The sequence below is a fragment of the Lacerta agilis genome, chromosome 1 (genome assembly GCF_009819535.1).
Source record: "Lacerta agilis isolate rLacAgi1 chromosome 1, rLacAgi1.pri, whole genome shotgun sequence".
Lineage (NCBI taxonomy): Eukaryota > Metazoa > Chordata > Lepidosauria > Squamata > Lacertidae > Lacerta > Lacerta agilis.
The window spans coordinates 6,993,909-7,017,958 of NC_046312.1; the positions used below are offsets into that span (position 1 = coordinate 6,993,909).

General features: G+C 42.4%; 1 protein-coding gene across 4 annotated transcripts in view; it reads left to right on the forward strand.

Annotated features, from left to right (window-relative positions):
• ARID4A (AT-rich interaction domain 4A) overlaps positions 1-19,200 on the forward strand; it is a 39,833-nt gene extending 20,633 nt beyond the window's left edge. For 3 of the 4 annotated variants that reach the window (XM_033170195.1, XM_033170425.1, XM_033170351.1), the window contains 13 exons: positions 439-533; positions 654-751; positions 3,024-3,252; positions 4,022-4,266; positions 7,587-7,784; positions 9,165-9,249; positions 9,406-9,607; positions 9,857-9,919; positions 10,773-11,903; positions 14,348-14,452; positions 16,326-16,538; positions 16,664-16,846; positions 17,949-19,200. In XM_033170195.1, coding sequence (XP_033026086.1) covers positions 439-533; positions 654-751; positions 3,024-3,252; positions 4,022-4,266; positions 7,587-7,784; positions 9,165-9,249; positions 9,406-9,607; positions 9,857-9,919; positions 10,773-11,903; positions 14,348-14,452; positions 16,326-16,538; positions 16,664-16,846; positions 17,949-18,052 — 2,951 coding nt within the window. In that variant the 3' untranslated portion in view covers positions 18,053-19,200. The remainder of the gene's footprint in view (positions 1-438; positions 534-653; positions 752-3,023; positions 3,253-4,021; positions 4,267-7,586; positions 7,785-9,164; positions 9,250-9,405; positions 9,608-9,856; positions 9,920-10,772; positions 11,904-14,347; positions 14,453-16,325; positions 16,539-16,663; positions 16,847-17,948) is intronic. The other variant, XM_033170281.1, reaches the window with a different exon arrangement.
• Positions 19,201-24,050: the final 4,850 nt, after the last annotated feature.

Sequence of the window (24,050 nt, forward strand, 5' to 3'; positions counted from 1 at the left end):
CTGTCAAATTACCAATTGATTGTTGAGTCTATTTATGCCCCGCTCCGGAAGGGAGAAGAGGTTGGAATTTCCATTACCTTTAAAGGTGACATTTAACTTGACAGAACATTGTTTTAAAGCCAGTCTGTATCCTATTTAGAAGAATCTGTTTTACCAAAGCAGGCACCAGGTATCAACTTCTGCTTCAAGATGCTCACAGCCAAGCAGTTAGAAGCCTATAATGTAGCCATGCAAATAACTTACCAGCCAAATAATAATAATAATACACTTGCCAATATTTGTTGATTGATTGTGGTCTAATAGGCTGGAGGGGAATAATGGGACCAGCCTGGGTGCCTGGAGATGACATCGGGCAAGTGGCTATTAGATATGTGCTTTAGAGTAAAACACAAAGCCTGTGTAATAAATGCTTTTTTGTATCTCTTTTATATTAATTAGGAACTCCTATCAATAAGCCACCTGTTCTGGGCTATAAGGATCTTAACCTCTTCAAACTTTTCAGACTGGTGTATCAGCAGGGTGGGTGTGACAATGTAAGTATGGCATTTCATAAAGCTAGCCTTTAATTTCAAGCTAACATTGTTTTAGTTTTATATTTGATTTATATATGTGCAATACTGTACTCCTAAAATACTTCTCTACCTCCCACACAGATTGATAGTGGAGCCGTATGGAAGCAAATTTATATGGACCTTGGCATTCCTATTTTGAACTCCGCTGCTTCCTACAATGTAAAAACTGCTTATAGAAAGTAAGTAGTCTCTCTTGTTATTTAAGGTACAACTACTCAAAACTTACTTAGACCCGAAGGAAATCATAAGCAGGATTTGGCAGGGCGAGGAGGCAATATAGACAATAGCAAGGGGGAATATCACAAACAGTAACTTCACTGTTCTGTACAGGTTTTTAGCTACTGTACGTTTTTCCGTCTTGCTAACTCAGCAGTCCGAACTGCTGTCTGCTGTGGCTCACAACTTAAACTTCCAAATGTAATATTACATTTAAAAGCAAAATGGTAAGTCGGCAGCAGCTAGAATTTATGGCCTCATTTGGGCAATCATATTTCTGCTTAGTTAAGCCCTAAGTACAAACAAGCCTTGCAACTCCTCCTATAATCTCTCTGCTCCTCCCTTTACAGAAGCGAGCAAGCAAACTAGGAGAGAGACTTCAACTTAACTTAGAGTTTTGCATTTTGTCCATACTGGGAAATGGGTGATTAAATGGCTTCAGGACAAAACAGGATATTAAGCCATGGTTTGAAATTTTATAGTTTGACATTTTTCTCCTTTTTTAAAGTGTTGAGCTTCTTGTACCCTGCTTAGACACTATTGTAATTAAGTGGTATATAGATTGTTGAAATAAGGAAGTAAGTACAAATGACGGGAAATTGTAGCTAAATGAAGACTTCCTCTTGACTTATTTATTCATACAACACCCTTTATCCGACGATCCCAGGGCAGTGTGCAACAACAACAAAACAAAATAATAATAGTAATAATAATAATAAAGTACAATTAAAATGTCACAGATTAAAAACTTCACTAAACAGGACCGCCTTCAGGTGTTTTCTAAATGTCAGGTAGTTGTTTATCTCTTTGACATCTGGTGGGAGGGCGTTCCACAGGGCGGGTGACACTACCGAGAAGGCCCTCTGCCTGGTTCCCTGTAGCTTTGCTTCTCACAGTGAGGGAACCGCCTGAAGGCCCTCGGTGCTAGATCTCAGTGTCCGGGCAGAACGATGGGGGTGGAGATGCTCCTTCAAGTATACTGGGCCAAGGCTATTTAGGGCTTTAAAGGTCAACGCCAGCACTTTGAATTGTGCTCGGAAACGTACTGGGAGCCAATGTTGATCTCTCTGGACCGGTGTTATGTGGCCCTGGCGGCCACTCCCAGTCACCAGTCTAGCTGCCGCATTCTGGATTAATTGCAGTTTCCGGATCACCTTCAAAGGTAGCCCCACACAGAGCGCATTGCAGTAGTCCAAGCCGGAGATAACTAGAGCATACACCGCTCTGGCGAGACAGTCTGCGGGCAGGTAGGGTCTCAGCCTGCATACCAGATGGAGCTGGTAGACAGCCGCCCTGGACACAGAATTAACCTGTGCCTCCATGGACAGCTGTGAGTCCAAAATGACTCCCAGGCTGCGCACCTGGTCCTTCAGGGGCACAGTTACCCCATTCAGGACCAGGGAATCCTCCACACCAGGCCGCCCCCTGTCTCCCAAGAACAGTTCTTCTGTCTTATCAGGATTCAACCTCAATCCATTAGCCTCCATCCATCCTCCAACCAACCATAATATACATAGCTTAAGAATAATACAAAACTTTAAAACAGTCGCAGGACAAAAACATATCAACGGTTTCCCCCCACATTTAAAATGCCATAGATTGTTTAATGGCCAAAGGCTTGGGTAAAGAGGAATGTTTTCGCCTAGCACCTAAAGACATGTAAGGATGGTGCCAGACGGGCCTCTCTGGAGAGAGCATCCCACAGTCAGGGAGCCACCTCAGAAAAGCTTGTTGTCACCCTCTGCACCTCTCAGAGAGGAGGGACATACAGAAGGGCCTCAGGTGACAAGCGCAGGGTCTGGGTTGGTTCATACAGGGAGACACGGTCCTTATTTGTCATCGCAAGCAAAGGAGCTGTATGCACGACCACAAGGCTCATTCATATCCCTGCTTATTACCCTAGGATACGGCCGCCCGAGCCAGCCTAATAAAAATTGCATTTCCAAGAGTCCTCTGCACTGAGCAGCCATATGTCAGGACACCAGGAAGACAGAGAGAAACCTCCTTCCCACTATGACTGGGGATTAAAAGGAGAGGGTGGCGTGGGGAAACTAACGCTGCAGTTGTTGGGAGAATTATTCTGCAGATCAGAACCTCCTCTTCAGTTAGAGCAGAACTTGAGGGTGTTAAAGGAGTGTGCGTTCTCCCTCTGTGCTGCCTAGGTGATGGAAAGAGCCTTATTTTATTTTATTTTATTTTTACGTTGCCAATAAATGCCTTTTCCAAAACCTGTAGGTATCTTTATGGTTTTGAAGAGTACTGCCGGTCTGCGAACATTCAGTTTAGAACCATCCACCACAATGAACCAAAAATAGTGGAAGCAGTGCAGAAACCAGAAGAGCCAATGGAGGAAAGTGTAAAAGAAGAGCCAGAGATGTTCCCCATAGAGGTTCACAATGAGGAGGATGAAAACGATTGCAGCAGTGAAAGTGAAAAAGAAGAAATTGAGCAGAGGTCTCCTAGGGTAAGGTCCATTACTTAGAACCTTGTGATATTAATTTATTATGTTCGATTTTGGAATGGAAATGTATTTCTATATGATTAGTTCTAGATCTCTCTTTCTACTTTTATTTTATCTGACATCTGTTATACCTTGCCTGGTTATAAATAAATGGAAAGAATGAAAAAGTACCTTAAAAAAGGAGATTCCTACTCTTGCTCTCCCAGCAGGGGTTTAATTAACCAGCTATAGACCAGTTACAGGTGGGTAGCCGTGTTGGTCTGCCATAGTCGAAACAAAATAGAAAATTCTTTCCAGTAGCACCTTAGAGACCAACTGAGTTTGTTCTTTCGTGTGCATGCACACAAAAACTCATACCAAGAACAAACTCAGTTGTTCTCTAAGGTGCTACTGGAAAGAATTTTCTATTTTGTTTCAGCTATAGACCAATGAGAGTAAGCCAATGTTTGTTCTGGAAAAAGCTGGCAGCTCATTTCCTCCTGCGTTTTCTCAGTCCTGTTTTCCTCATGGTTGTATCTGTTGCTGCTCGCACTGCTTAGCGGTACTTGATAACAATCCATGTTTTTAGATACCTAATCATAAAGCTGTGCTGCTGGCTTTCAGTTCTATATTTTGCTTGTACGTGAATTCCCTGATGCGCCGCTAGTCAAGGAAAAAAGCTTTAACTTAATACTGCAGCAATGTATTGTGTAATCCTACTGCCTTGAAGGCAGCAATGCAGTTTAAACAGCATGCTTTCTTCTCCCCCAACACCCCCCCCCAACTATCATAGGGACGAAGGAGACTTGTTCGCGATGTCACTGTCGCTAAAAAGGAAGGCGAAGATGATAAAATGCAGGACAAACTAAGAGACAGCAACAAGGAGAACAAAGATGTAGAAGACATGTCCAGCAATGCAGAAAAAAGGGAAAATGAGCTGCCACTTGGAAGCAGAAAGACCACACCAAAGCAAAAGGAAAAGAAAGCAAGAAAGGAAGAGGAATCTGACAAGGAATCAGATGAAGAAGAGGACAGGAGGCAAGAAATGTGTCTTTACTTCTTTTACTTTTTGTCTGATGCTGTGGCACGCGAGTGTAAAAGTCTTGAAATAGGACTCTCAAGAGCCTCCTCCAGCACCCATGATTCAAAAGCATGAATCTAGGCTGCCTAAAAAAAAACAAAAAAACACTATCGTAAGGTGACTTCCAACAGCATAATCTGTGCTTGAGCACAGCTTATTTATCAATTCAGTCAGAAGGGAACTTTTTTTAGAATATGGATAAGAAGTGCTGTTGAGCTGGGCTGTACTAGGCATTTTCAGAAGGCATTTTCAAAGAGCTTCTTGTATACCAGTAATATATTTGCGTGCAGGGTTCTGTAAGACGTAATATTCAAGTTGATGTAGCTATTAGGGTTGCCCTGTTTAATCCAGTTAGATTTATTTTATTTTAAAAACCTTGAGTTGATAAAAAGGTACGGCTGGTTTTTTGGGGGGGGATTTATTTATTTACAAAATACGTAATAAAAACTGAAAAAAGTGGCAAGCACCACCTAATGAGCCATTTCTCCTTCCCCGCATACACAGGAGAAAGAACTCTTCTAAGAAAATACTGTTTTACCTATATTCAGGTTTTAATTGATGAACTAAAACTCATGATGATTTGATTTAAGTGGGTTGCTGCTCTTAATTCCTAGGCATCCTTTGGCTTCTCAGATAATTGTTTGGGTACAAATGCAAGGTGGCATTAGAACACCATGCAGTTAAAACTGAATGAGCCATTGGAGTGCACAGAGAGGTTTGCGGAGCAGGTTAGCAAACAGAATAGACTGGAACCTAAGATATTTGCAGTTTTCACTGAAGTGCATTATGGAGGGTTGGAGGTGATAGGCTAAATAGACCAAAGGCAAATTGAGGAGCAGGCCAGATGGCTTTGAAAAGTCTCAGGAAGAGAATTAAAAATCCACAATAACAATGCATAATTTTATATGAAAGCTGACAGAAATGAGCCAGTTGTTTAAATATTGCATTACCTCCAGTCATTTATCTGGAAATGTCATGGTACATCAGAATAACAAGTTATGCAAGAAACGTATTTTAATGCCCCAAATCTTCTGAATATCATTCTTTCAATAACTCTTTTGCAAGGGACCATGAGGAGAGGGAGCCATGGTTCATGGATGGAGCACACATTTTGCATGTAAAATATCCTACTTATAGTCCCTGGATTCCCCATTTTAATTCTCCGGTGGCTGGAATCTGAAAAAAACGATGGCCTGAAATATTGGCAAACAGCTGCTGCTAATCAGGAGTGTTGTTGTTAGTATTATTATTATTATTTCTTAAATTTATAGACCACCCTTCATCTGAGGATTACCATGCTGTGCTGGGATAGATAGACCAAAAACTTGCAAAACAACATCAAACCTGGCGTTACGTGAAATACATTCAACAAACACACAAGACGTAACCGGCTGTGCATTCACATAAACAATGCTCTTCTGTATTTTTCACAATATCAGATATTTCTCTTGTAGATGATCAATGCATGAAGTTCAACAAAGTTCAAAAAAATATTTGCTAGCTTCTGTTCTACATATGGGCTTCATCAGTTGTACATGTTCTAAATAGTATAAATGAATACAATGTCGTATTTCAACATAATTTGACAAATAAGAATAATATAAACAATTGTTCCAAAGGTGTACATACCGTATGTAGTACAACTGATGAAGCCCGGAGGGCGAAACGAGGCATTATTCCGGAAATCCTTGTCAAGATTCTGTGGAACTGTAGCAAGCTCCCATTTGGATTTTATGAATATACAAAGACATACGTGGAACAGAAACTAGCAAATATTTGGACTTTATGAATGAACTGATCTTTTGGGACTTCAGTTTACTTTGTTGAACTTTATGTGTTGATCATGTACAAGAGAAATATTTGATATTGTGAAAAATACAGAAGAGCATTGTTTATGTGAATGCACAGCTGGTTACGTCTCGCATGTTTGTTGGGGATAGATAGACCAGCAGCCTGCCTTGATACAGAGCAGCTTCATGCAGATCCACATCTGCTTTAGCTTCTGCAGTGCTGCGCTAGTTAATGCTCCCGTACCGTTTGCTGTGCCTGTCTCTTGAGTAACATCAGTGGTGCATATAGGCATGTGCAGCACAGATCTGCTCAATGTGCAAATGCCCTTTTCTTGGGGCCGCTCCGCTTTCGTGTGGGGAAATTGCACATACCCGGCACATGCATCCTCACCTGTGACCAAGGCACTCCTGCAGACCAGGTGGGGTTCTGCCTTAAGGGCCCTGGGTTTCTGATTCTGGGAAGGACGTTAAATGAAGTTGTTGACCTCCAAGGCCACGTTCCACCTCCAATGTCAGAGACAGCATGCATCTGAATACCAGCTGCTTGGAACTTCAGGTGGGCAAGGAGCAGCTGCACTCAGGTCCTCCTTGCAGACTTCCCACAGGATACTAGACTACATGGGCCTTGGCCTGAACCAATAGGCTCATCTTACACTCTTACTTTTGCTGCATGTACCTGTAGCTGGGAGTCCTGATTGATGAGTGCTGTGTCTCTGTGGGCAGCTGAATGCAAGTGCATGCTTTATTTTACACTGTATATTGACTGAACAACAACAAAGTGATTATCTGAGGGACAAATATCTGTTGTTGTGGTTGTTGTTGTTGTTGTTTGTTTAGATTTATATACTGCCTTTCATCAAAAGATCTCATGGCAGTTCACAAGATAAAAATACAAGACAAAAGCACAAATAAATAGTTAAAACAGAAACAACAAAACAATACCCCCACATCCCACAAACACATTTAAAAGACTGTAGAATATTAATCAGCCAAAGGCCTGGTTGAAGAGGAGCGTTTTTGCCTGGCGCCATGGGTGTTCTCTGCCTTGAGGTTTTCCTCCTAAACTTTGTATTGGGTGCAGCAATCCAGCTAAAGGTGTTGTAGGGCAAGAGATGAGGCAGGTGCACTTGTTCGTGAAAAGCTTTTCTTTAACTAGTAGGCAGCCACTTGAGAAGTACTCAGCAGTAACAAATTAAAATGAATGTCATGAAAGGCTAAGCGCGACTTGCATTGGGATTGACTTGAGCGCTTTCCATTGGCTGCACTGTGGCTCTGTGGGATTGATTAGGTGCTTGCACAAGATTCATTACTGTAATTGGGAAAGTGCACTTTTGCCTGGATTCAGTTGCTGAGTCACTTTCATTCAAGGCAGAGGTTGGCAGTGCTGCCTTGCCGCCATGCAAGCATAATGTAAGTGAGGAGGATCACAGCTGCTGCCCACGTCTGGCCTCTAATTAGTTTGCATCCTGTTACCTGTCTTGCTGCAGGGAAGAACTTGAAAACCGAGGAGAATCGGAAGGAGAGGAGGGCGGCGACGACACAGAGCCTTGCCTAACGGGAACCAAAGTGAAAGTAAAATACGGCCGTGGCAAAACCCAGAAAATTTATGAAGCCAGTATTAAAAGTACAGAGAATGATGACGGAGAGGTTTTGTATTTGGTGCATTATTATGGCTGGAATGTAAGGTGAGGAGAGAAGAAAGTCAACCTTGTAATCTTGTTTTACAGTCATATTGTAGTGGCAAATAAACGTTCATGTGGACTACCTGAGGCCCTGCAGACAGGTGCCTTCAGTCCTGCCCCCCCCTTTTATCCTGGTGTGCTTTTATCAGGCATGAGCATCATCGGGTGTTTTGGCTGGGCTGTATTAGGAGATGCTTCATGCAGCCATTTTTAAAAGTCAACTTGGGATGCCCCAAAAAGGTTTGCATAGGGAAATGATACTGTCAAGAGTGCCCGCACATGGTAAGATTTGGTGGACAACCTCTTGTCTACTCAGCAATGTTAAATGAAGACATGGCAAACCTTTGATGGTTTCCCTATTCTTTGTGGACACAATTGAACACCGAGAGCAATATCCAGGAGCAGGTGACCTAGTGGGTCAGTGCATCTAGTTGTTAACCAGAACAGTTGTTGGTGGTTTGAGCCCACCTAGGGGCAGCTGTGGGCAGAATTCCAGCATTGCAGGGGGTTGGACTAGGTAACCCTTCGGTTATCTATACTGTAAAAAGGTAAAGGTTATCTATACTGTAAAAAGGTAAAGGGACCCCTGACCATCAGGTCCAGTCATGTCCGACTCTGGGGTTGTGGCGCTCATCTCGCTCTATAGGCCTAGGGAGCCGGCATTTGTCCGCAGACAGCTTCTGGGTCATGTGGGCAGCATGACAAAGCCGCTTCTGGTGAACCAGGGCAGCGCACAGAAATGCCGTTTACCTTCCCGCTGGAGCGGTCCCTATTTATCTACTTGCACTTTGACGTGCTTTCGAACTGCTAGGTTGGCAGCAGCAGGGACCGAACAACGGGAGCTCACCCCGTGGCAGGGATTCGAACTGCCAACCTTCTGGTCAGCAAGCCCTAGACTCTGTGGTTTAACCCACAGCGCCACCTGGGTCTGTATAATTCTATTATCAGTGCAAAGTTTCCGCCACACATCCACTGTTCTGGAGTGTTCTTCAACCATCTGGAGCAGATTTGGGGAGGTATTGGGCACAGAGAGAGGGGAAATCTGTAAAGCAAGAAATAAGTTGAGATTTTTTTTAAAAAGTCATCAGACAGTTTCATCATTTTGGAAAAAAAGAAACTTATTTTACACCTAGAAGCATTCAATATCTGAAATGACTACTGACGTACTGGAAATGTTGGGAGGTGCTGTTTATAGTTCACCTACTAACTAACCTTTTAAAATAAAAAAATATTTTTTGGGGGTGGGTATGGTGCAAGACATCCTTTGTTAGGCTTGAAATCTAGGGGGAGTGCTTTTTGGGGTGAGGTTCTTTACACAATTAGTCTTTGCTCTAAAGCCATTTTTAACAGGAGTAATAATTCTGCATGGTATGTTTTCTGTAGATACGATGAATGGGTGAAAGCTGATAGGATTATTTGGCCTGCAGAGAAGGGAGGCTCAAAGAAGAAGCAAAAGAAAAAAGCAAAAGTAAGTAGCATTATTCATAAGCCTTATTTTTCTAAACAACTTTTTTATTTTCAAAAATGGGACTTTTCCCTTTCTGATTACCCTTTCTTTCTGTAAATCCTTTAAGATATGTTGCATAGCAGTAAAATGACTGTATTCGTATGTATCTGTGTTCAGAGTAAAGAAGAGAGTGACAAAGATGAAAAGAGAGAAGAGGAGAAGCAAAAGGTGAAACGGGGGCGCCCTCCTCTGAAATCGACTCTTCTTTCAAACCTGTCGTGTGGTCTGCCCAAAACTCCTAATAGCGAAAGTAAACCAGGAGCCCAGAACTCGCGCGGCAGCCTGCCGGATTGCTCACCCTTGCCTAACGGGACTGAAGGTATTTCCAGTTCAGGACTGGAATTTTTGGTGCATGGGTTTGTTTGTTTTTTACAAAGGCTCTTGAACAAGCAGCTAATGATGTTCTTTAGGATAGCAAAGTTTTCTTCTGATTTAAAAGGCATGAGGTGTAAAGCATAATGTGCTAAGTAATGGGGACACACACACACTCTTGGAGTATAAATAAAACCTCTTCTTTGTAGTGTTCTTGCTCCCAACCACTGATACATCCTCTTCCTTTCATGTTTAGGAATGTCTCGCAGGCAAACAAGACGTAGCTCAGGAATGCTGGATTCTGATAGAGGGTCAAATGGTGAGTAGATCCCCCCCCCCCAATATGTTGTGGGAAGGTGTATTATGAAATATGGGGAGGGGGGAATGTAAGACAAGAGGATGTAGATAGGACACTACCTGCAGTTGGGGAGAGGAGCAATCCCCGTTGCTTCCGTTGGCTCTTGATTTACAGCCTTTCATGGTGTAAAACAGTGTGAATCACATAAACAGATTCTTCATGCTTCTAATGAAACCTGTTGTACTCTTTGAGACAGAGAGCAGAGAGTGAAATGCAGCTGTGTCATTAGGTATGAAAGACTTACACTTTACAGAAGTTTAATCTTCTGAGTACTCCCATCTCCCCAGTCATCATTAACAATGAGAGAGGAGCTGTGCTTTTGTTGTTGATGATGTTGTTTAGCCATTTAGTCGTGTCCGACTCTTCGTGACCCCATGGACCAGAGCACGCCAGGCACTCCTGTCTTCAAAGTGTGCTTTTATAGACACTTTCAAACTATACTTTTGTTCTAGCCTACATTCTTTGTAGATTTGTTGAAATAATATTTCTCATTAGCTTATGGGGGGTATCTAACTAAGGTGACATTCACACTATACATTTAAAGCACTGTGATGCCAATTTAAACAGCCATTCTGGGAGCCATAGTTTAAGAGTTCTGAGTGGAGACATATTCCCTTCACAGAGCTACATTTTCCAGAGTTCCCTGCGAAAGAGGGACTGCTAAACTACTCTGGAAATTGGCCTCAGTCATACTCAAGAATAGAATGATTAAAATCAATGGGCTTTAAATGACTTTAACTGCAACTGATACCAACTTTCATATGAAGTTGTGCCTTGACTACTTGTTCTGTGCTATGTGTGTATTTTTTTGTAGACTCCATTTCATCTGACAGTGATGCAGATGAAGCTTCTGAAAAGAATACAAATGAAGAGTTTTCTCCAGCCAATTCTGACCCAGAAAAAGATGAGAAACGAACAGTTGAAAAACCTGATGAAGAAGCCCCAAAGTTCTCACTTGTGCTGAAAGAGAATGACAGGAATCAGATCCACCCTTTGGAACCTTTGAAACTAGAAGTTGAAGAAAACGAACAAGCGGTTCAGATTTTTGGAAGCAAAAGTGACCAAGTAGAAGATATCAAAAGAGAGATGGAAAAATCACCTAGAGCGAAAGGACGGCGGAACAGAACAAGAGACTCCTCCCTGGAGAATGTAAAGAGCACACCACTAAACCAGGAAGAGGCAGCAAGCGAACATCTCTCTGATTCTGAAAGATTAGATACGTCGTCCTTGGACAGTAAAGGATTGAGCACCCCTTCTGAGAGCGAAACAGATCCCTGTGCAAAAGATAAGAAGCTTTCGAAAAGGAAGACGGCGGAACAGCCATCCCCCGACAAACGGGTCCGGCTGGTGGGCGAGATGGAAGTGCCAAATATCGTGTCTGAGGGGAGGACAAATGAATGTTCTGGGACAGAAGAATGTAAGGACTTTGGTGCAGATGACTCACTCAGAAACGAGAACGAGGAAATGCCATCCCTGGTGGCAGAATCTGATCAGCGTCTTCAGGGTCGGGGGGGCGAGCACTTCGATTGTTCCGAGGAAAACCGCAACCCCGCATTGAAAGACGAGGACGATTCCATGCCTCAGATCGGGCCCGAAACTCTCCTCTGCCATGAAGTGGACTTGGACGACGTTGACGAAAAGGACAAGATCGGGCCTGAAAAGTTAATAGCAGAGAAACCGGACTCCAGCCACCCCACTTCAAACCCGCCTGCCTTACCTCCCGTGGTCCAGCCGAGCTTCTCTGTGGCCTCTCCTCTCACCTTAAGTCAGGATGAATCACGGAGCATAAAGAGTGAAAGTGACATCACCATTGAAGTGGACAGCGTGGCTGAAGAGTCTCAGGAAGGTCTCTGTGAGAGCGAGTCTGCCAATGGGTTTGAAGCTTTCACCACTACTTCAAGCAATTGTAGCATCACCATCCCAGAAAGGGAGATCGGGGAGAGGGGTAAGTGCCAACTTCTAAATGGAAACTTCATTCTGTTGCTTCCATAAAGTGATTATTGTAACCCACATAGAGGTTTGCTTACAATCAAGCAGAATATAAATTTTGTTAAATAAATTAAAAATTCCCTCTCTTCGTAAACATGTTGAAAGTATGACTTGCAGAAACACTGAAGGGTTAGAAGCAAGGAGTCAAATTTTGCTTAGTCATTTATTTATTTAATATTTTAAAATTTTTATTTCCTGCTTGGCAGGGGGTTGGACTGGATGGCCCTTGTGGTCTCTTCCAACTCTATGATTCTATGAAATCCACCACAACTCAAATAAACGAATCCACCACCATTAGACATGAACATAAAAGAAAATATAACAAACGACAAAATAAAAGACTTCCTTTATCCTGTACATGGCCTCCTTATTAACTTCTTATAAACTGTTTCCTTTATGAATTATTATTACGATTTTGTTCAAATTATGACTTTTGAAACAAGTCCAGGTGTGTATTTTAGGGCACTGTTTTGTAAAGTATTCTTTACATTTCCCCCATCCTTTTTGAAATTCTTGTCTGGGGAGTCCCCTAATTGCCTCTGTTAATCTAGCCAATTCGATATAATTTAGTAATTTATCCTGCCATTCCGTTTTTGTTGCTTAGTCATTTATTTTTATCCCATCGAGGCAGCTAACAATAAAATAGGGGGTTGGGAATAGAAGTATTGAAATTGGCTGCTGCTTGTAAGCTAGCAGCACTTCGATATCCATCATCCGGAGTCCCCAATTCTGCTAGCCATGGCAAGTGTTCCCCTTTGCCTAGCCTGCATTTCAGTGATGCTCAGAGCAGCTGGAAGTTCAACACAACCGGTGGAGATGACTCTCCAATTCCGAGCTGGAGAAGGGAGCAAGGGCCTGTCCTTTTCATGCAGTTCCTTAGAGGTGCATTGCGGGGGGGGGGCAATCCCCACCCCACGGGGATCATCACCCCGGTTGCACCAGGCTTGTGTCATCTCCATAGTGCAATTGTGGCAGCGCTCAACCCTGTCCCTGTGCCCGTCCCCAGAAGCCAGAGAGGGGAGTGTCCTTGACCTTGCACCAAATTTTGGAGCCCTGGGTTCAAGGTCAGGGACAAGACCTTCTGGGTGGGGGGAGGAGTGGCTTCCTGGCTGGCCAAAATGTGTGGGTCTCAATCTGTTATGTTTGTGAAAAATAAGCAGATTATGCTAAGCTGTTCACGTAGATGAAGCCGAGGCTTCGGTGCCAGGCTTGTTTGCCTCTGAATTCGCATATGACGCAAGTACATTTCAAGAGTTATGTGGACATGCTTCTTTAGAACTGCAACCTTACTCCCTTTGTGGGAGTAATGCAGCCGCAGTCTGTGAGGCATGCAGCTGGAGATTATTAAAAATGCTGCTAAGGCATGCACACCAGTGTGCCAGAATTAATGTATCGGTGAGAGGAGCTAGCCAAATCATGACTTCTGTAGCAGCACGATTGCCAAAATGACAGTTGCTGCTCCCTCTTGTTTAGCCTGATGAGTTGCAAGTCAGAATAATTTATTGCTATTTGTTGTTGTTATTACTATTTATTTAAAGGTGTTTGGCCCTGGAGTGCCCAAAAAAGATCTATAGAAATCTACCGTTTTTTACAAAAATGCATCCTTGGAGGTTCCTAGTATAGTGGAGAGCCCTTAAACCTCCTCAGGCAGGAAGGCCACAAAGAAAGAACTAGAATGGTGACGGGCTGGGGAGAGAAGTCGAATTGGCTGCTGCAGCTGTAATTGCTGAATGTTACCTCTTGATTCTGCTCCTGTTACTGGAATTGTATGTTTTAATTGTATTTTACCAGTGATATGTTTGGCACCCTGGGCTTCTTGGAGAGGAAGGGCAGGATAGAAATTAGCAGTAGGGTTAATATTCTCATTGGCTGCTTATTGTTTCTGGTCTCTTCCTGGTTGTTTTCTCTCTCCATACCATTCTCACTTCCATTCCTTCCCAAGAATATACTGGGTGTGTTTTGTTTCTGTTTGCGGCACACTGTGTTTTGTCATCCCTGATGGTCTGGCTTGTCATTATGGGTGGTGTGGGGATGGTTGGTCCTTCCAGTCCTATGACTTTAAAGAGCTTAGTGGCAATTCTTACGCTCAGTCGTACCATTAAAGCAGGGGTAGGCAACCTAAGGCCCGGGGGCTGGATCCAGCCTCATTGCCTTTCCAATCTGGCCTGCGGACAGTCTGGGAATCAGCGTGTTTTTACATGAGTAGAATGTGTCCTTTTATTTAAAATGCATTTCTGGGTTATTTGTGGGGCATAGGAATTCGTTCATCCCCCCCCCAAATAGATAGTCAGGCCCACCACATGGTCTGAGGGACGGTGGACTGGCCCACAGCTGAAAAAGGTTGCTGACCCCTGCATTAAAGACTAAAAAATGAAAAGGTACCTTTCATTTTATTTTCAGGTCAAAAAAGGCCTGGTGACAACAGCAGCAGCACACTGGCCAAAAAGCAAAAGCGTACTCCAAAACGAGCAAGCACTGTAGCCAAAAATGAGAAGAATGGGACAGGTACGTTTCATAATCTTTATCTGGAAGGGATTTTGCTCTGTTTGCTTAGTCCAGCCTTCTTGTTTATGCTGTGGTTAGGGAGGGCTGGGCTTCCCATTTTCCCCAGAAGGAGCTGCTTTTGAACCCAGAACAGTGATAAGTAGCAACCTTTGTTTATTATATTTCTTACTGTCCCTTACCAGGGTGGGTTAGAATGATAAAATACATAGTTATAAAACAAATGAAACAGTTACAGCCAGAAAATAAGTGAAGTGTAAAAAAATAAAAAATAAATATAGTCCCACATACAGTGGTACCTCTGGTTACGTACTTAATTTGTTCCGTTCTTAACCTGAAACTGTTCTTAACCTGAAGCACCACTTTAGCTAATGGGACCTGCCGCTGCGCCGCCAGAGCACGATTTCTGTTCTTATCCTGAAGCAAAGTTCTTAACCTGAAGCGTTATTTCTGGGTTAGCGGAGTCTGTAACCTGAAGCGTATGTAACCTGAGGTACCACTGTATTAAAATCAGTTAAAATAGTTCTAATATATATGCAGGCCAGGGTTAAAATCTCCCCTCAGAAAGTGGAGAGGAAACCTTTCCCGAGCAATAGTGGAAAAGCTGTCAGAACAGAATGCATTCCCTGCATTGGTTTCCAGTGTACTAAGTAGAGAGTCTAGATGTGGCTGCTCTTCCAGAGTATGGCTAGACATGCTGGCAAAAGACTTAATAGAATTCAAAGCAGCTCATCTAATTGTAAAGGTGAACTTTAAATACCTGAAGGGTTGTCACATGCAAGATGGAGCATGCTTGTTTTCTGCTGCTCCAGAGGGCAGGACCTGAACCAATGGATTCAAATTACAAGAAAGGAGATTCTAACTAAACATTAGAAAGAACTTTCTGATGGTAAAAAAGCTTTTCTGCAGAGTGGAACGGTCTCCCTCGGGATGTGGTGGACTCTCCTTCCGTGGTGGTTTTAAAGCAGAAGTTGGATGGCCACCTGTCATGGATGCTTTAGTTGAGATTCCTGCACTGCAGGGGGTTGGACTAGATGACCCCCGGGATCCCTTCCAACTCTCTGGTTCTATGAAATACTTTTTTTCACTTGATTGCCTTACAGTAGAATGAGAGCTAGCAATACAAAGGCCTGTTGTTTTGCTAACATATGCTTCAGAATTTTAATCTTAAACGTGTCATCACTTTGTAAGACATCCTGTGGAGGGCTATTTTCCATCTAGAGAAGGAAACGTAAGAACTCCAACTTAGAAATATGATTTAAATGGTAGCATTTGTGTGCTGTTTGAGTTTTAATAATCAGATGGAAATGTTCTCTGCTCAACTGAATTGAGTAGTAACTTTATGTCCTTAAAGACAGTTTGCATTTTGCAGTCATGCATATGTTGAGTGTCTGCAAAAAAGCAGGGTGGGGAGGGGGAAACTGAGGTTGCTTAGACATGCAGAGAAGGATGTTCCACATGCTGCATTCTAAGACCATCACAAGAGCTCTGCTGGATCAAGCCAAAGGCCCACTTAGTCCAACATCATGTTCTCACAGTGGCCAACCAGATGCCTGTGAAAAGCCTGTAAAAGACTTGGGCACAACCATGTTCGTCCTAATTAATTAATTAATTAATTAATAATACTGTAATAGTTTTATTATTTATACCCTGCCTTCCAGGCTGTGTTGCTGGTGGACTTCTCTTGTGTTCGCCTCCCCACCCCCTTTCTGCAGAGCCTTTGTAAAGATTATTGAAATAATGTATTGAAGCACTTTTGAACTATTGAAATGTGGTATATAGATGCTAATGGTCACATATTGAATGCATAATCCTGTTTGTCTAAAAGAGTGCTGTGTAGGAATGGGGCAACCCAAAATACTGTGTCATGTTGCAGGACAAAGCAGTGATAGCGAAGATCTTCCTGCACTGGATAGCTCAAGCAAATGTACTCCAGTAAAACACATCGGTCTATCCAAGCCGCAGAAGCTCACTAGGTCGCCAGCTAGAGTATTGTCCCCCAATATCAAAGATGGGGATAAGGACAAGCAGAGGGACAAGAACCATCAAAACATTTCTCCAAGGGTGTATAAGTGGAGTGTCCAACTCAGTAAGTGCTTTTGTCTTTCTTTTTTTGTACAGTAGATAATTTGGGTGGGAAACAGGGTTACAACAACAGTACATGGATGTTTCTTCTGGATCTTCAAAGCCTTTTCAATTATTTTATTTCCAAAGATGAATTGGACAACATGAGCAGTGCAGAGAGGATCTCTTTCCTACAAGAAAAATTGCAGGAAATCAGAAAATACTACATGTCTCTGAAGTCTGAAGTAGCCACCATAGACAGGAGAAGAAAACGATTTAAAAAGAAAGACAGAGAAGGCAAGTTCAGTCTTTGTCAGACATACAAGCTTTTGGGTGAGTGGTGTTGTCAGAAGGCTTGTGCAGCTTCTCTTTCCAGACATTGTCATGCGCGCTCTCCATGTTTAGAGTGTTTATATAACATTTTAATTGTAGAATTGTGACCAAGGCCTTTTTTAATTTTTTTAAAAAATGACATACCGTCTGCAACAAGGAGGGATGAAACTGAAATGTGTGAAGTGGCTGAACTGGATGTGCTCTTAAGATCTGAGCACAAAGAGGCTGGCAGCACCCTTGACACCTCACGGGAGCTGCTTTTTGGGTGATGTGGGTGGCTGCTCTGGGGAAGTTGGGGCTGAAAAGCCAAAATGGGCAGGTGGCACCCCACCTCTTGTAGCACAGCATATTTGTACCCTCTTAACTTTTTCTTCCATGTGGAGTTTTGGATATTTCTTGACTTTTTTGTCCACAAGGTTGTTTCCAGCCCCTGCTCTGCGTGTGTGCCCCATTTGGCACAACATAGTTTGTCATAGTTTGGGGGTTTGCTTTAGAGCAGAGGGTCCTGCAGTCTCCCAGATGATGTTGGAAAACAACATCCACTACTGTCCGTTGGCAATACTGGTTGGGGCTGATGGGAGTTTGGGAGTCCACAGCTGGAAGGCCAAATGGGTTCCCCACATCTCCTATTAGTGATTCAGCATTAACAGGCCTAGATTCCAATTAACAGTGAGAAAAGCCGGTTTAGGAGTTGGCAGCACCTTGCAGTGTTCAAATGAGTGACTTCTGAGGGATAGCTTGTTTTCTCCTGCTCTGGAAATTAGGACTTGAACTAATGGCTTCAAATTACAAGAAAGGAGTTCCGGCTAAACATCAGGAAGAACTCTGACAGTCCAAGCTGTTCAACAGTGGAACGGTCTCCCTTGGAAGGTGGTGAACTCCCCTTCCTTGGAGGCTTTTAAGTAGGGGTTGGGTGGCCATCTGTCATGGATGTTTTAGCTGAGATTCCTGCATTGCAAGCGGGTTGGACTGGATGACCCTGGGGATCTCTTCCAACTTGATGATTCTATGATCTTAATGGTTCAGCAAAGGCGCAGTGATCAACTTCGTATATTGGTAGAAGGGTGCATTAATGCTTTTTGTATTATTCTTTTTTTAACAGTGTCTCACACAGGAGCTTCCATGTCCTCTGCCTCTTCAGACACTGGAATGAGCCCTTCGTCCTCCTCTCCTCCACAGAACGTGCTTGCTGTTGAATGCAGGTGATACTGGTCTCCTCTGCCTTGTGCAGCAAGTCGCTGTCATGGACAGAAATCCCGAAATACCATAGAAAGCACTCAGCTGGTTTGACATTGCCAAGTATATTCTGTATACTCTTCCACTGCTGGACTGTGTCTGTCTCTTCTCCACATACCCCTCCCTCCATCTTGTCATTGTGGATTATTATTAATTACTATTTTTTTAAAAAAACTTTATTGTGGATATTAATTAAGCTAATTGGCAACTGAAGGTTTGTGGGTGCACTTGGACACATCTGTCTTTGTGCTTATTTTTTGTTTTGTTTTTTTTGTTTTGGTTAAAACAGAAAAGGGCACTTAATCAAATTTGGAAACTTGGATAGCCAGTGAAGCATTTGAATGCTATTAAATTCTTTTTTAAAAAAGGAGCAAGTGCACCAAACAGTCATCAAAATAGGTTAATCAGAAAATGGAATTTTTGCTGCACTTTTTCACCAAGCTGTATCTTAATCCTGAGTGAGAGCCCCCCCTTCTTTCCTTTTTGGAGAAGCACTTGCTGTACAGACCTGCCAAAGTGTGTATTCAGCAATGTTCCCAATTTTAAAGGTGTAAATCGGACAAAATAAATTGTGAAAGGAAGCGTAGTTGACTGGAAACTACCGTTGTAATGAGTCTTCCACTTTTTATAGGATTTTTGAGCACACGATTATGCAAATATTTTAATGTTTAATGTTTACAGTGGAATCGTGAATAGGTTTTCAGTGGACTATCTTATCCCTTGACAAAAGTATTTTGTCTTTTTTTCTATGTAATTTCAGAGTTTTTATTTTGTTACAAAAAGGCAAAAAATAAAATATATAACAATGAAGTTATTTAACAAGATTTCTAAAGCTGAATTTTTTTGTGTAAAATAAGGTATCTTGCAACTTGTTAAATATATTTATTCAGACATTGGATGTTGTATTTTTATGTATTTTTTAAAAAATATTAATAAAATTGGGGAGAAAAAGTCTAAGTTAGGTTCACTCTTTCAATAAAATATACCTGTCACTTAAAATCATATACAGGTGGCTTCATGTACCATACCTGTATGTGAAGTGGTTTTGTCTGTTCAATCTTCCACAGTGTAAAACTATAATCTGGCATCTGGATTAAACTCTTATCCTGTCTTGAAAAGTTACAGGTAGGTAGCCGTGTTGGTCTGCCATAGTCAAAACAAAAGAAAAAAGAAAAAAATTCCTTCCAGTAGCACCTTAGAGACCAACTAAGTTTGTTCTTGGTATGAGCTTTCGTGTGCATGCACACTTCTTCAGATACACTGAAACAGAAGTCACCAGACCCTTATATATAGTGGGGAGGGCTATTACTCAGAAGGGTGGTGGGAATGGGTGATTGGCTGATAGGTGTGGAATTCCTGTTGACGACTGTTAACGACTGCAATTGGTCTTACAGGAAAAGGCAAGGGGTGAGATGGCTAAAGATAGCTTTGTCATGTATAATGAGATGTCTTTGTTCAGACCAGGTCTCTCCATGGTTTTAAGTTTGGTAATTAGTTGCAATTCAGCAACTTCTCTTTCCAGTCTATTTTTGAAATTCCTTTGTAGTAAGACAGCTACTTTGAGATCTTGTATAGAATGTCCTGGGAGACTGAAGTGTTCTACTGGTTTCTCTGTCTTGTGATTCCTGATATCAGATTTATGTCCATTTATCCTTTGGCGTAGGGTTTGGCCTGTTACTCATCAACAGGTTTTCCACACCTATCAGCCAATCACCCATTCCCACCACCCTTCTGAGTAATACCCCTCTCTCACTATATATAAAGGTCTGGTGACTTCTGTTTCAGTGTATCTGAAGAAGAGTGCATGCACACGAAAGCTCATACCAAGAACAAACTTAGTTGGTCTCACTGGAAGGATTTTTTTTATTTTTTATTTTGTTCTGTCTTGAAAACTTTGGCAATCCTAGTACTTCTGTTACTTTTGAGGAACAAATCTTTGGTTACCCTTACAATGCTTTTGTCACACTCTTCTTTGCTGTACTGTTGAAATCAGTTTTCTATCTGCCAAAGTTGACGAGCATAATTGAGAAGAGTTAAAATGACTGTTTCGGCTGTGGATTGTCCCACAGACTGAAAACAGTTTGTAAATAACTTTCCCAAAATCATGTATTTAAGACAGTTTGCATATACATTGTGTATAAAGTGATTTTTTAATCAATTTTTTTAAATTCACCTTTGTACATTGAAAAGGGGTTTTCTGCCTTTTCCATGTTAATATGCTGTAGAGTTATAACTCAGATTCTCTAGACTGTCAGGACATTAAAGGTTCACAAAACCTGAGGGTCTTGAGTGAGAGACTCCAGTGAAAGGGTCATTGTAGCTAAAGCCTGGTGTCTCTTGCAGTTCCATTTTATCAGTTTCTCAACTTATGATTCCAGTTCCTTCCATTTTCACAGAGAACAAAAGGAAAAAGTACTCTTGTAAAAATGCACTTTTTCTGTCTTTTTCTTAAGCAGAGTTATTTCAATGTATGATACAAATGAAGCTCAATGAAGAGCATTAATAAAGGTTATGTTTTTAAACATAGGCTTTATTTTATTTTTAACTGATTTTGTAAAACTGCCATCATGTCCAAAAAATAGATAATGGCTTCATAATGTGCTGTAAAGATTCTTCAAAGCAAACTTGGATCATATATTTTAATAATAAAAGAAGTTATCATTATGATAAAAACTTGGTCAGATGTAATCATGCTTAATATTGCTTTCAGCAACTATTAATCTGAGCCTAAAACAATTTTACTTTGTTGTAAAATTAATACCCTGTTCTTCAATGGCCAAGAAACAGACACATTCTCAAATATTTATCCTTTATCGCAGGCTTCCTCAACCTCGGTCTCCAGATGTTTTTGGCGTACAATTCCCATGATCCCTAGCTAGCAGGACCAGTGGTCAGGGATGCTGGGAATTGTAGTCTCAAAACATCTGGAGGGCCGAGGTTGAGGAAGCCTGCTTTATCGGATACCCTGAGCCAGTTAGATGCATTTTAATTGCAAAATGCTTTAAAGTGCTGGCGACCACTTTGGATTATAGCAATTCATTAGAACACTCAACAAGAGATTGACTTTAGCTATTGTGAAAATAACATGAAAATGAAGCTGGGTAAAAGAAGTTGTGTAAAACTGAACAGTTGTAGTCCAACTAAAAAGGCTGAAAAGGTTTATCCTCTCTGGGGATTGCTACTAATGTGTGTGGTTTATCCAAAGCTGGGTGAACAGCTTTAATAGGATGGTACTAAAGGTAAAGGGACCCCTGACCATTAGGTCCAGCCACAGATGGCTCTGGGGTTGCGGCGCTCATCTCACTAGATTTTTCAAGTGCTTGCTTCTGTTTTTGGTTTTCTTGATGTTTGCAGATAAGTTCATGAAGATTCCAACAACGGGTAAGTTCGTCGTTGTTTGCAACGACCGAGGGATGCTGATGAAAATGACAGGGTGCCAGCGTTCTGCACCTGTTTCGCCCTTGCAGTCTGACCAGTTACAAGACCACTACGCCCCCATTGGGGCCCGTTTATTGGGCTTGGTGGATAGCACACTCCCTTGGCAATTTCGGGCTTCTTCAGTGATATATTCTTGTTGCCTGTATTGATGATAATTTCTGAGACATTGTGTCAGGATTTGTCTTTCTCTTATATATTTGATAATGTACACCATCTAGGTTATAATTGTTTGTATTATCTTCAGCATTTTGTTGCTTGGGTTGTACCATTATCTTTGCTGGCAGCACATGTTCCATCTTTCTAGCATTATCATATTTATTGGCCGGGGGAGCCGGCGTACAGCTTCCGGGTCATGTGGCCAGCATGACTAAGCCGCTTCTGGCAAACCAGAGCAGCGCATGGAAACGCCGTTTACCTTCCCGCCAGAGCGGTACCTATTTATCTACTTGCACTTTGACGTGCTTTCGAACTGCTAGGTGGGCAGGAGCTGGGACCGAGCAACGGGAGCTCATCCCATCGACCTTCTGATTGGCAAGCCCTAGACTCTGGTTTAGACCACAGCACCACCTGCATCCCTAGGATGGTACTACTCTACCAAAATTTGCTTCTCAAAACTATTAGATGTTGAACAAAGCTCCAGTTGTGGGACTAGATAAAGCAGGGTAGCTATATAAATATATTTTTAAAATGCTGTAATTTTGTGCTTCTGAAACTGGCTTTTTAAGAAAAACAGGCCTAGCTGAATAGCCCAAAACCATAGTAAGCTACAAAATAATTTAAAACTACTTTTCAGGATCAGTGTTAAATAAAATGGGGAAGGAAGGGAAAAAACACTGGGTATAATATTAAGGACCCAAAGTATGCAGTTAAAAACTCCCAAGTTGGAGTGAGAAGGTGTTGGGCAGAAACCTTGTTTAAAAGATTTTTATCCTGCCCTCCTTCCCAGGTAGGTTAAAGCAAGCCAAGTAAAGAGTACAACTCAGTATACCAGAAGTAAAACATGGTTTAAAATTCAGAATATTCAGCACAGACAAAAACTACTTTGCACAGCACATAGCTGGGTCCCAAGCTGCATTAAAGTGAGTACCTTAAATTGGTCTCTGTGACATAGCAGATGATTCAGAATTAGTGTCAAACATACCTGGGCTGCCGGCCTGTTAGCACCCTGCTTTCACATTCACGTAGAGCACATGACAGCTGTCAAATTGAGAAGCGACCTGGGCTTCAATAACTGGCCAAGCTTTCGCTGTCCAGGAATGGCTGCAGCTGGTATAGAAGCAAGAGGCACTTGTGTCACGGAGGCCACCCGAGACTCCTTTGGCAAGGTGGGATCCAGAACTTTTCCTATACTGGGTACTATACTTTGGATACTTTAGGGGGAGAGTGCAATGCAACTTGGAACAGCCTGTGCAACAAATAACCAGATCCAGGAAGCAGCAGGTTACAGCACCCATCCTGTCAGGATCCCCACTTCAGTTTAGTCACTGATAGACAATTAGGGAGGCATAGGCCAGAGAGCAACCTGCATCCATCAAACACAATGTGGAGAGTGGCCCCAAGTGCTTAATTCCAGCTGGAATCTTCCAGGAAGCCCAGAGAGAGAACATGAAGGCAAAAGCGAGTGAAATGCTTGCTCTTTTGACTTCGCTAGGTTCATGAGGGATAAAGATGAAGCTGCTTTGAACTTCATGGAGCAAAGGTGCCCCTCTTGGCAACCCCATCTCTGCAAGGTGGTGGTTTAGTTCTGCAGCGGTGCCTAAATACTATCTTGTCACTCACAAAGCGCTTAAAATTCCATATTGGGACTAAAAGGATTGTGCACCTGGAGAATCCGTCCGTCCAAGCATCCTTGCACCAGATTGTCTCCAGAGAGCCCTGTGGTGTGGGTGCTGCCTTTCCTCTCCCTACCCCAGCCCCTGGTAGTCAGTGGTATACTGCCTCTGCCCCTGGAGGCTCCATTTACTTTGGCAAGGGTGCAGGGGCCTACCAGCCCATCAGAAGCCCCCACCTTCCAGAAGCACAAACCAAAATGAAATGTTAAAATATTTTATACGCTTGCTTCCCTTCCTGTTCTGACACTTCCCTCCTCCTCCTGTCCCCCAGCCAGAAATTCAGTCACTGCTTCCAACAGTTTGTCAAATCAGTGGTGGCTCCAGAAAAATAATAATTTGTGGGGTGCAAAGGGGGAAAAGTTGTGCCCCACATGTTGAGAGCCATTGGTGGTGTGCAGCGGTTCTAGAGTGCTGGTCTGGGACCTAGGAGAGAGTCCAGGGTTCAAATTGTATCCCACAAAGCTCACTGGTGATGGGAGCCTGTCACAGCCAAGCCTACCACCAGTGCCGGATTTACATTTAAGCTAAACAAGCTATAGCTCAGGGCCCCAATCTCTTGGGCCCCTCAAAAAAAATTAAAGGAAAAAAAACCTGGATGTGCATTTCCAAAATATAAGGTGGTAAACAAAAAATAAAACCTACATACAGCAACGGTGTTTAGTGTTGTGATGTAAATAAATCATGGGCCTTGCCTGCTA